The 13,187-nt window shown below is 45.1% G+C and overlaps 1 protein-coding gene and 1 pseudogene across 1 annotated transcript; both read right to left on the bottom strand.

The window, feature by feature from the left end:
* Positions 1–5,697, bottom strand: part of LOC119331699 — a 14,461-nt pseudogene extending 8,764 nt beyond the window's left edge.
* Positions 5,698–10,607: 4,910 nt separating this feature from the next.
* Positions 10,608–11,595, bottom strand: LOC119331103 (probable glutathione S-transferase). The gene has a single exon (XM_037604280.1). The coding sequence runs from the start codon at positions 11,510–11,512 to the stop codon at positions 10,784–10,786; it is 729 nt and encodes a 242-aa protein (XP_037460177.1). The 5' UTR covers positions 11,513–11,595; the 3' UTR covers positions 10,608–10,783.
* Positions 11,596–13,187: the final 1,592 nt, after the last annotated feature.

The following is a 13,187-nucleotide window of genomic DNA, read 5'->3' as shown; positions in this document are numbered from 1 at the left end:
CATTAGTTTTAAAATTTTGAATAGTTTAAATTTGTATTTTTTAAAATTTGTGTGAATCACTAGTTTATGAATAACTTTACTATAAAAATAGAATTTTTTTTCTTTTTGGCTATTTATTTTTTATTTATACTTACAATTAAATACTTATAGTTTGATTTTAGGTCACAAAAATTATATTCTTTTTGCTATTGAAGAATATTATAGTTTTATTTTAGTTGATCATAACATAATATTTTAATTGATTGTTTTTATTTTCATAAAAGTTTTGTAGTTCATTCTGTTTGTTATTAATTCATTCTTTGAGCTAAATGACTCTGAAATTGGAAAGCATTTAAAAATGAACTCTGAAAAGGTTGAAAGTTGGCATGGTATCATCATTTCACCCACATAGCATGTCCCAAAAAGTAGAGAGGGTTACGACAAAAACTTGATGCACTTCGTGTACAAAATGGACAATCACTTTCGAAGTATCAAAGTTTCGGACAATAACTGCGCCACATCATTGGCTAGGACGAATGGTTCGTCTGTGTACCCAAGATTGTTTAGATCCACTGTTGTCATACCGTACTGTGGGTCTACCTGTACCCCGCCTCCTGATATATTGATCCATTTGCCTCAACACATAAAACCTTGAACCATAAGACATGAAAGCATTTCAAATGAACTCTGAAAAAGTTGAAAGTTGGGATGGTATCAGAATTTCACCCACATAGCATGTGCATGTACAAAACGGACAATGGTAGCATGTTCGTCTGTTACAAATTTGGCATGGTATCATCATAATAGTTGCGGGAAAAAGTCTTCACTTTTTCTTCGCTTGTGTCATTTGCTTATTGCGCCGTAACCATGGATAATCTTCATTGTTTATCAGGATGCTTGGACCAGCCTTGACATTGAAGGGAGGAATTTCATGACACTTTTCATAATCTTCAGACATGTCTGTCTTGCCGTCCACTCCCAGGATGTCCCTTTTTCCTGAAAGAACTATGTGGCGCTTTGGCTCATCGTATGATGTATTCGCTTCCTTATCTTTTCTTTTTCTCGGTTTGATAGACATGTCCTTCACATAGATAACCTGTGCCACATCATTGGCTAGGACGAACGGTTCGTCAGTGTACCCAAGATTTTTCAGATCCACTGTTGTCATTCCATACTGTGGGTCTACCTGTACCCTGCCGCCTAACAGATTGACCCATTTGCACTTAAACAAAGGGACCTTAAAATCAGGTCCGTAGTCAAGTTTCCATATGTCCACTATGTAACCATAATATGTATCCTTTCTGCTCTCGGTTGCTGCATCAAAGCGGACACCGCTGTTTTGGTTGGTGCTCTTTTGATCTTGGGCGATCGTGTAAAATGTATTCCCATTTATCTCGTATCCTTTGTAAGTCAATACAATCAAAGATGGTCCCCTGGACAACAAGTACAACTCATCACAAACAGTGTTGTCACCTCTGAGACGTGTTTCCAACCAACTGCTGAAAGTCCTGATGTGTTCACATGTAATCCAGTCGTCGCACTGCTCCGGGTGTTTGGAGCGCAGACTGTTCTTGTGTTCATCGACATACGGGGTCACCAAGGTAGAGTTCTGTAGAACTGTGTAGTGTGCTTGAGACCAAGAATATCCGTCCCTGCATATTATTGAGTCTCTTCCAAGAGTGCCTTTTCCAGTCAGTCTCTCCTCATACCGCGATTTAGGGAGATCTATCTTGTTAAGGCCAGGAATGAAGTCAACACAAAACCCGATAACATCCTCTGTTTGATGGCCCATGGAGATGCTTCCTTCTGGCCTAGCGCGGTTACAGACATATTTCTTTAGGACTCCCATGAACCTCTCAAAGGGGAACATATTGTGTAGAAATACGGGCCCCAGGATGACAATCTCGTCGACTAGATGAACTAGGACGTGCGTCATGTTATTGAAGAAGGATGGTGGGAACACCAGCTTGAAACTGACAAGACATTGCGCCACATCACTCCTTAGCCTTGGTACGATTTTTGGATCGATCACCTTCTGAGAGATTGCATTGAGAAATGCACATAACTTCACAATGGCTAATCAGACGTTTTCCGGTAGAAGCCCCCTCAATGCAACCGGAAGCAGTTGCGTCATAATCACGTGGCAGTCATGAGACTTTAGGTTCTGAAACTTTTTCTCTGGCATATTTATTATTCCCTTTATATTCGACGAGAAGCCAGTCGTGAACTTCATACCGAGCAGGCATTCAAAGAAGATTTCTTTCTCTTATTTCATAAGAGCGTAGCTTGTAGGACCTTTATACTGCTTCGGAGGCATGCCGTCTTTTTCGTGCAAACGTTGCAGGTCCTCCCGTGCCTCAGGTGTATCTTTTGTCTTCCCATACACGCACAAGAAGCCTAGCAGGTTCACGCAAAGGTTCTTCGTCACGTGCATCACGTCGATTGAGGAGCGGACCTCTAGGTCTTTCCAGTAGGGTAGGTCCCAAAATATAGATTTCTTCTTCCACATGGATGCGTGTCCCTCAGCGTCATTCGGAACAGCTAGTCCATCGTGACCCTTTCCAAAGATTACGTAGTGTAAATCATTGACCATAGCAAGCACGTGATCACCGGTGCGCATGGCGGGCTTCTTCCGGTGATCTGCCTCGTCTTTGAAATACTTGCCTTTCTTTCGACATTGATGGTTGGTCGGAAGAAATCGACGATGGCCCAGGTACACATTCTTCCTGCATTTGTCCAAGTATATACTTTCAGTGTCATCTAAACAATGCGTGCATGCGTGGTATCCTTTGTTTGTCTGTCCTGAAAGGTTACTGAGAGCGGGCCAATCGTTGATGGTCACGAACAGCAACGCCTTAAGGTTAAATTCCTCCTGTCTGTGCTCATCCCACGTACGTACACCGTTTCCATTCCAAAGCTGTAAAAGTTCTTCAACTAATGGCCTTAGGTACACATCAATGTCGTTGCCTGGTTGCTTAGGGCCTTGGATGAGAACTGGCATCATAGTGAACGTCCGCTTCATGCACATCCAAGGAGGAAGGTTATACATACATAGAGTCATGGGCCAGGTGCTGTGATTGCTGCTCTGCTCCCCGAAAGGATTAATGCCATCCGCGCTTAAAGCAAACCATACATTCCTTGGGTCCTTTGCAAACTCATCCCAGTACTTTCTCTCGATTTTTCTCCACTGCGACCCGTCAGCGGGTGCTCTCAACTTCCCATCTTTTTTTCGGTTCTCACTATGCCATCGCATCAACTTGGCATGCTCTTCGTTTTTGAACAGACGTTTCAACCGTGGTATTATAGGAGCATACCACATCACCTTCGCAGGAACCCTCTTCCTGGGGGGCTCGCCGTCAACATCACCAGGGTCATCTCGTCTGATCTTACACCGCAATGCACCGCATACCGGGCATGCATTCAGATCCTTGTATGCACCGCGGTAGAGGATGCAGTCATTAGGGCATGCATGTATCTTCTCCACCTCCAATCCTAGAGGGCATACGACCTTCTTTGCTGCGTATGTACTGTCGGGCAATTCGTTATCCTTTGGAAGCTTCTTCTTCAATATTTTTAGTAGCTTCTCAAATCCTTTGTCAGCCACAGCATTCTCTGCCTTCCACTGCAGCAATTCCAGTACGGTACCGAGCTTTGTGTTGTCATCTTCGCAATTGGGGTATAACCCTTTTTTGTGATCCTCTAACATGTGATCGAACTTCAGCTTCTCCTTTTGACTAATGCATTGCGTCCTTGCATCGACAATGACCCGGCGGAGATCATCATCATCGGGCACATCGTCTGGTTCCTCTTGATCTTCAGCAGCTTCACCCGTGGCAGCATCATTGGGCACATCGTCTGGTTCCTCTTGATCTTCACCAGCTCCCCCCGTTGCAGCATCACCGTATTCAGGGGGCACATAGTTGTCATCGTACTCTTCTTCTTCGCCGTCTTCCATCATAACCCCTATTTCTCCGTGCCTCGTCCAAACATTATAGTGTGGCATGAAACCCTTGTAAAGCAGGTGGGAGTGAAGGATTTTCCGGTTAGAGTAAGACCTCGTATTCCCACATTCAGTGCATGGACAATACATAAAACCATTCTACTTGTTTGCCTCAGCCGCATCGAGAAACTCATGCACGCCCTTAATGTACTCGCGGGTGTGTCTGTCACCGTACATCCATTGCCAGTTCATCTGCGTGCATTATATATAATTAAGTGTCCAAATTAATAGAAGTTCATCATCACATTAAAACCAAAGTGCATACATAGTTCTCATCTAACAACATATAGCTCTCCAGAGCATCTAATTAATTAAACCATACATTGAAACTATGTAAAACATTTCAATGCGAAAACAAATGCGATCATAATCGCAACCAAGGTAACAATTGATCCAACGGTATAATGATACCAAGCCTCGCTATGAATGGCATATTTTCTAATCTTTCTAATCTTCAAGCGCATTGCATCCATCTTGATCTTGTGATCATCGACGACATCCGCAACATGCAACTCCAATATCATCTTCTCCTCCTCAATTTTTTTTATTTTTTCCTTCAACAAATTGTTTTCTTCTTCAACTAAATTTAACCTCTCGACAATAGGGTCGGTTGGCATTTCCGATTCACATACATCCTAGATAAATAAAATCTATGTCACGTTGGCCGGCATAATTTTCATAAACAATAAATGAACCAATAGTTATAAAGATAATATACATACCACATCCGAATCATAGACAGGACAAGGGCCGACGGGGGCGGATACCAAAACCATCGCACTATATAAGATGCAATAATAAATGTAAGAAAATGATACAAGTATCTATCTAAACATACAAGTAAGAATATTTTTCCTTTCAAAAAGAAGATAAGAACAAGAGGCTCACCACGGTGGTGTCGGTGATGAGATCGGCGCGGGTGATCGACGGTGGTGAAGACGGGGACGGGGCGTGACGGACCGCTAAATCTAGACAAATCTCGAGGAAAATGGAGTTTGGAGGTCGAGCTTCGAGAGGAGAAAGTTTAAGTAGTGTGGCTCAGGCATTCCATCGAACACCTCATGTGCATAGGAGGTGAGCTAGAGCACCACAAAGCCCTCTCCCCCTCGGCCAGAAAAAACAGAGCACTGTGCTCTGCTCTTGCGCGAGGGGGTATATACATGCACTTTATTGGTCCCGGTTGGTGGCATGAACCGGGACTAAAGGGGAGCCTTTGGTTCCGGTTCAAGCCACCGACCGGGACCAATGGTGGTGGGCCAGGAGCGAGGCCCATTGGTCCCGGTTCGTCCCACCAATCGGGACCAAAAGGTTCAGACGAATCGGGACCAATGGCCCACGTGGCCCGGCCGGTCCCCTGGGCTCACGAACCGGGACCAATGCCCACATTGATCCCGGTTCTAGACTGAACCGGGACTAATGGGTTGACCCGGCCTGGACCAAAGCCCTGTTTTCTACTAGTGACCCGTCGATGTCGTGGAATGCCTCGTCCACGTACTCGACGATGACGAGGGACTCGCAGACGGCGCGGTCGCCGTGGAGGAGGACGGGGACCGACTGGTGAACCGGGTTGTGGCCGAGCAGCAGCTCGCTCTTGTTGGCCAGGTCCTCCACGAGCAGCTCGTATGGCACCCCTTGAGCGTGAGCGCCACCTCCACCCGGTGCGCGAACGGGCTGCCGAACGCCGTGATGAGCTTCACCGGCGCTGGCTGCTGCGACATCCTGGCTGAGATCAAGTCAAATTGGCTCTCTCGAGAATGGGATGGATCGATCGCCGTAGGTTTTTGTTGTTTCTTGGAGGATGAACTCAAACTGCTCGTGAACTGGGTGTCTGCTGGTTGGTGTATTTATATGGCTGGGGAAGAGCGGTGGTTGTGCATGGTCAGCAATGGCGGGCTGCACGCCTCTTCTCCATGGAAAGGATCTGGCGATATCTTGCCTTGTTCACACCACTTGGACTGACGCCGACATTAGCAAAAGCAGCGACGGGTGGGAGAATGTTACTGATACAGCTCCAGAGAGATAGAAGCAATGCAGCGACGGTTGTACATAGACTGCTTGTATCTATCTACTCTGATTATGCATCATGCATGGCATAAGCAATGACCTCAGCATATATCCATGTTTACAAAATTAATTTGGGATATAAAAGGAGATGATATGCTACCTCTAGTCATTTAGAGCAACTCTAGCACATTCGTGATTGCCATCCGCCATATGATGTACGGATCGCCATCTGCCATATGATGGAGGGATATGGAAGCCGTCATCCTTATCTTTCATTTTATTTGATTTTCTAGGTTATCTTTTTGAAAAATATAGGGGCAATTTAAGCTCAAACTAGACATACCAAACAAGCAAACACAAGTTTAAATACAATAAATTAATAGAAACTATAACAGTTGCAAAAATCCATATCATTACACATAATTAGTGACTACGAAGGTCACTTAACATTTTGAGAATAAGCAATGCCACTATTCGAGCGGCCTTGCTACCTTGACTACCTACACTACTCGATCAGTGGCCGGCGCCGTCTAGTCGTCGTTGTCGTTGTCCTCCGCACAGTCGTCGTCCCCCTCCTCCTTCTCGAATGAGATATCCTCCGTCCAGGCGTATGGGTCAAAATCATGAGTGGTCGCTGCTCCTCCTCCCCTTGAGCATGAGCGCCACCTCCACGCGTTGTACGAACGGGTTGCCGAACGCCGTGATGAGCTTCACCGGTGTTGGCTACTGCAACATGCTGAATAAGTAAAATTCGTTGTCTTGAGTTCCATTCTCAACTTTTAAATTTCAGAAACTGACATGAGCTCTTGTACACATCATATGAAACCAAGCACATTTCAAATGAGCACATCATAGTAACCAAATCATGTGTATGCATAATCGGTGGTATTTTTACATTTGAAGGTGATTACAATAGACGATGTTAGTTCGTTACAAAATATAAAGAATTCACATGTCATCAACTCGTTATTAGACCCAACTTGCAAGATGTATATGCAGGGGTATAATTTATACTCTAGAATTTTCTTTAAACTTGCTTATCTAATAATACAATAGAAACCACTATGAAGATATTAGTTAGCCCCTACATTTTAGAGAATTGTACCATGAAATTTAATAAAATTAAAATATATATGAACACGATCACATACGCATCAAGATTTAATAATAAACTATATACTTTATGAAACTATAAACAAACAATTCAAAACACAATTTAATTTAGTAGAACCGCATAATAAGTGATACACGATGTTTAACAAATAACATTATAAATAATATCTAGCAACATTTATTATGACTTTAACTATTTCATCTAAGTAGCAGAAAATTATACTCTTTCATATTGTAATATTATAAACACACACTTATTAGAGTATAAAAGTTTAGTATAAACATATTTATTTTATGTCACCAGATCAAATAAATATATGCCACAAAATGGCCGCAAGATATTATTAAAGAAATTTATCCAGTTTGTTCATGTGTTACACCTCGTAGGTCCCACAAGCATGCTCACCTGACTATCTTTAGCCCCCTCTTGGGTAAGGTTCAGCCCGTATTTCTTCTCAGCATCCTTTAAGATCCATTATTGTTCGCGGATCTCATACCTGTATGCAACGTTGCAGTTGTTTAACCACGAGTTGACCAATGGATTCTTCCGCATACACATTTCTCTTGAACCTGATGTACGTAGCTATATCATCTCGAGCATTGTCGAGCCGAACAGCTTCGGCCAACATGTAGGCGGCAGAATGAAAAACCAGGTGTATATCAACTGATTTAACCGACATATTAGTGACATTGAAACCGAAAAAAGTACCGCGGGTTTCAGAAAAGACATGAAAGCCCAGGTTAATGGCAGATCTGAAATACATGAAAATGATCCGTTATTGAATCACAAAGATGAGGGAAATGGTGATGGATGTATCACTAAAATCAAGCACGGTAATCACACATAAAAGACTATGAGAACATATGAATGACCTTTTCCAGACTACATGAAAATAACCTAATATGGTATCATTCAGAATCCAGAATTTCAGTGTAAATTCAGAATTACAGCTCAACCAAATAGTTGAAATGATTCTTGCGATGGCAGGGACGGGCGATGCCGCTCCTCCCTCACAACCAGTCGATGGAAGACCGCGACGAACCATGGTATGTTTTTTCTTGCAATATCCTCACTGTTGCAAGAACAACGGGATTTCTACAATACCAGTGATGTTGCAAAGCTTGCTTTTGGAACGCCATATAAAGGTGAAGACAAAAAAATATACAAGATTAGCTTAGTTGCAAAAACAATTTTGCAACAACACCTCTGTTGCGAAAGTTCTACAACATGAACTCTGCTACAAACACCTCTATTGAAGAACAAAAAATATATTTAATTTAATATCAACGGGCCAAATAAGGCCAAGAGGTGCAGAAGGAGTTGGGCCACAAGGGCCCAACAAGGAAGGCGCCCCCTCCCCCCTTTCCTAAAGGGGGGCCGAATCCTGCTTGGAGGGGGAGTCCTACTCCCCCTCTCTTCTTCGGCGCCCCAAGGGGGCTCTTTCCCCTTGGTGGCAGCCCCCTCTTCCCCCCAATCCCCAAGGGGGCTCTTTCCCCCTTGAGTGGCATAGTGTTTTCCCCCACGTTGCTTTTTTGGTTTTTTTTGCTTATTCATTTATGTAACAAATCTGTTGGTTTATAAGTCAAGGGTTTACGTCTTCCTCAAAAAATGAAATGGGGGAGAATCGAACCGCGATTAGTCATGGGGGACAAGGTGAAAGGAATAATTAATGACCAGAGGAGTGGCTTAGCTTGGGGACTGAGGAGAATATATTGTAGGAAATGCGATTGTTGTGGCACCCTCAAATTTTGCAGTGTGCACCCTCACATTTCTGTTTTGATACAAACAAGGACAAAATTTTGACAAACTTCACAAAAAGGGTCCCAACATTTTGCAGTGTGCACCCTCATATTTCTGTTTTCATACAAACAAGGCTGATGACATAAATAATTATGAGATATAATTATAGACTGAATTTCTGGGTTTACCCCCTATTTTGATATTTTTGACACTAATTACCCCATTTAGCAAAATTTCATTTGTTTTACCCCATTTAGCAAAAGTTCTGTGACGATTTACCCTTTTTAAAATTTCGTGAATGTTCAGACAGACAGGTCCAATTGTAAAGTCCAGCTGGCATGCCACGTCGATGATTTTTTTCTGTTTATTTTTCTCTCTCCTGAACCAGTAATCGCGGCTTCTCCCGACCGGACCAGCCCGATGAGGTTGCTCGCGTCGCGTCCAACGCATAATGCCCGAGTCGACCATGCTCCTTAATCATGCCCAATCGATTGCATCGCCCGTCCAGGCTTCTGCCCACACGTACCTGTCAGGCTCGCTCAAACTTAGGGTTAGGGATTGTCAGACAGTGGCAGCGGCAGCAGCGCAATTTCATACCTCCGCGAGCGGCGTTGTATGGTTGGCCGCGACATCAATGCAAGAAACGACCCCGTGGAATCCAGCTCCGTCAATCTCACCAACGTCTGGCCGCGAGATCAAGGTAAGAAACGGCCCCATGTAATCTGGCTCCGTCAAGCTTGACGACGTCAGCGTGCGCGCGTCCATTTACATGGCCCCATCAGGTTGTGCTCGGTTGCGGGTCGATGCGGACCGCTGGTCCAACAAATCAGCGAGGTTGGTGAACAGGCAAGCCCTCTCGTCGTACCCCATTCCACATGATTTTGACCATCTCCATCATATATAGCAAATTTGTGTATTATGAAATTTTCCTGACTCATGCATTAGCCGGTGAGGCGTTTGATTCGGACATAATTAAAATGCTTATTAGAAGATTACGTGTATACATATCACTCATCTATAACTGACGTACAATGATTTAAAGTATTTTTTCAACATTTTGAATATTGTCGAAATCCTTTTACTTCTTTGTTTGCGGCGTGCGTGTGATTCGAAGGAAGGCGAGCGATGCGTGCTATGAATATTGGAGGCCAGAGTGGTGCGGCCCAACTTAGGTGTTGTGTGTTGGACGCGGGCTACCTGCTCTGGCAATCATATCGGGCCAGCCCGGTCGAGCGAAGCTGCGAGGACCGGTTCAACATGGAGAAAAATAGATAGGTAAAAACCGTCGATGTGGCATGCTAGGTGGACCTAACAATTGGGACCTGCTCATCAGAACGCTCGCAAAATTTTAAAATGGGTAAATTGTGGCAGAACTTTTGCTAAATGGGGTAAAATGGATGAAATCCCGTTAAATGAGGTAATTAGTGTAAAAAATGTCAAAATAGAGGGTAAAAAAGGAATTCACTCTAATTATACTGTGATGATAAATTATTTGGCAGCCATGCATGATTTATTGATGTGAAAGGGTTGCATGCGTGGGGAAAATAGTTTGTGGATTGCTTCTTTTTTGCCGCTTTCTCTACATGCCTCATGTGTGTTTTCTTGCACAACTTTGTCACAAGGGTGTACTGATCCATTTTATCCGACACACATTGCATAATGTTCTATTCTTAAGTAGTTGCAATCACTAACTATTTTCTCTAAGCATGGGGCCCTATCACATCAACAATTCATGCATGTCCTTTTCGTAAAAAGAAATCTACCCCCTGATGAAAGTTTGGCAAACCATGCATGATTATGGTTTAGAACAAAATACATGCTTATTAGTTATTTAGTACTCCGTACATCTAAAAAAATACATTGCGTATTTATAGACTGTAGCATAAGCTCTGATGTGGCTGCTGCTTCGCTGTACTGCTGCGACGCTCGCGTCACTCACTACCGCTTCACTGCACCGCTGCTGCTGCCTTGACCATGAACGACCTGTACCTCTCCTTGTTTTTGGTGAAGTAGGCGATGAGCTCGTCCCTGTCCGGCAGGGACCGCCTCACCACCTCGTCGGAGGTGTACTCCCTGGCCCACCGGCGAAGAGCAGGGTACTCGCCGTCCTTCATCAGCCGCACCCCGGCGACTTCCTCCAGCACGCCGAGCCAGTGAGCCAGCGTGCATGCGGCGAGGTCGACGAAGCCGAGCGCGTCACCCCCGAAGAACCGCTTCCCCTCCAGCTGCGCTTCCAGGACCCACAGGCTCTCCTTGGTCTCCCTCGCCAGCCGCGCCTGCTCGTCGCCGTCCGTCCACATCGCCTGCCACAGCGGCTTCAAGCACTTGTTGGCGATGAAGTCAGCCCAGAAGCGGGCCGTGGCGCGCTCGTAGGGGTCCGCCGGAAGGAGCCGGGGCGCCGACCCGTCGCCGTCGTCGTGGAAGGCCTCGTCGACGTACTCGACGATGACGAGGGACTCGCAGATGGCGCGGTCGCCGTGGAGGAGGACAGGCACGGACTGGTGGACGGGGTTGTGGGCGAGCAGCAGCTCGCTCTTGTTGGTCAGGTCCTCCACGAGCAGCTCGTATGCCACCCCCTTGAGCGTGAGCGCCACCTCCACGCGGTGCGCGAACGGGCTGCCGAACACCGTGATGAGCCTCACCGGCGCCGGGCCCTGTGCTGGCTGCTGCGACATCCTGAAGACCTGAACAAGTAAAATTCGCTCTCTCGAGAATGAGATAGACCGATCGCCGTAGGTGCTCAAACTGCTCTTCTCGTTGATCGTCAACTGAGTGGTCTCTGGGTTAGCTGCTAGCTGGTGTATTTATATGGGCGAGGAAGAGTGGTGGTTGCGCATGGTCAGGTGAGAGATGGCGGGCTGCACGCTGCCTCTTCTACAAGGAAAGGATCCGTCGACATCTTATCCTTTTCACACCACCTGGACTGACGCTGCTGAGATTTTAAACGAAAGCAACGACACGGATGTTGATCAGCCAAGAGGTTTAGTCAGTCAGAAGTAGCTGCTGGTGTGTGTTGGATGGGTCAAGTGAGAACTTGAGAAGCTTCGTGAGAGATGCGAGAATATTGTACGCGTGCTGTACGATCGACTGGTACAGCTCAAGTGAGATAGAAGCAATGCAGCATTTGATTTACGTAAGCTATGATGAGATCGATAAGATGAGCTGGTGAGGCGGATAACCGATAACGTAATATAGTACAGTAGTAAACTGCATGTATCTATCCATGATGCGTGTCATAAGCAATGACTTCATCATTATATGCAGCGGGCTTGTTAGATCTGAGTCGACTGAGATTTAGCAAAGTCTCGGTCACATGCTCAGTCGTCCGACCGATACAGCTTTATGATTCGTGCAACATCAAAGTACTCTTTATTGCAAGATGCTCATTATATTATCTTTTACAAGAGTATCAACAATTTCTACAGGTGGATCTTCCATCCACTCCCATGCACCTTATTTCTAGCTAGTTTGACTAAATCATGGGAAGCACAATTAGTCTCTTTAGGAGCATGCTAAAAAATAATAGGCGGAAAATCACACGCAAGGTGATATATATCATCAAAACTGCCGCCGATAGATCGAAAAAGCGACCTCCATTTAGATTATTCGATATGCATTAAACAACTTCAGATTCATAATATTCAATCCAACACAAAAAACTTCACAAAGTGCCCCAAAATTTCTATCGGAGAAAGTAGAACGAAAACGTGCATCAATCCCTATGCATAGATTACCCCAATGTCACGATAATCCGTAAGTTGAATTCCAAAACATATATCAAGTGAATCAATAGAACACCCCATTACCATCATGTGTATCCACATGCAAGACATACATCAAGTGTTCTCAAATCCAAAACTTATTCAATCCGATAATAGTGATACCTCAGAGGTAAAAACTCAATTCATCATCACAAGACACAGAGGGGAAAACCATATGATCCAACTACATTAACAAAGCTCACGATACATCAAGATCGTGCCAAATCAAGAACATGGGAGAGAGAGAGAGAGATATTAAACACATAGCTACTGGTACATACCCTCAGCCCCGAGGGTGAACTACTCCCTCCTCGTCTTGGAGACAACGGGTATGATGAAGATGGCCTCCGGTGATGATTTCCCTCTCCGGCAAGGTGTCGGAAAAGGCCTCCAGATGGGATCTCTTTGGAACAAAGGCTTGCGGCGGCGGAACAACTCATCTAGGGATCAAGGACGAAACAATTATCGAAACTCGCTCCCCGAGTTGCTCCCGCGGGCGACTCCGGGAGCCAACCCTAGCGCCACCCCCTCCCCCTTGCCCCGGCTCCCCTTTCCCGCCGCCGCCGGTTGCGTCGCCGGCCAAAGGCCG

Source organism: Triticum dicoccoides, chromosome 7A, assembly GCF_002162155.2.
Source record: "Triticum dicoccoides isolate Atlit2015 ecotype Zavitan chromosome 7A, WEW_v2.0, whole genome shotgun sequence".
NCBI classification, from domain to species: Eukaryota; Viridiplantae; Streptophyta; class Magnoliopsida; order Poales; family Poaceae; genus Triticum; species Triticum dicoccoides.
The sequence above is the reverse complement of the archived record's forward strand: the minus strand, read 5'-3'. Positions and strand labels throughout refer to the sequence as shown.

Excerpts from the sequence above, each read along its gene's own strand:
- LOC119331103 (XM_037604280.1), bottom strand. The coding sequence starts at position 11,512 with ATGTCGCAGCAGCCAGCACAGGGCCCGGCGCCGGTGAGGCTCATCACG.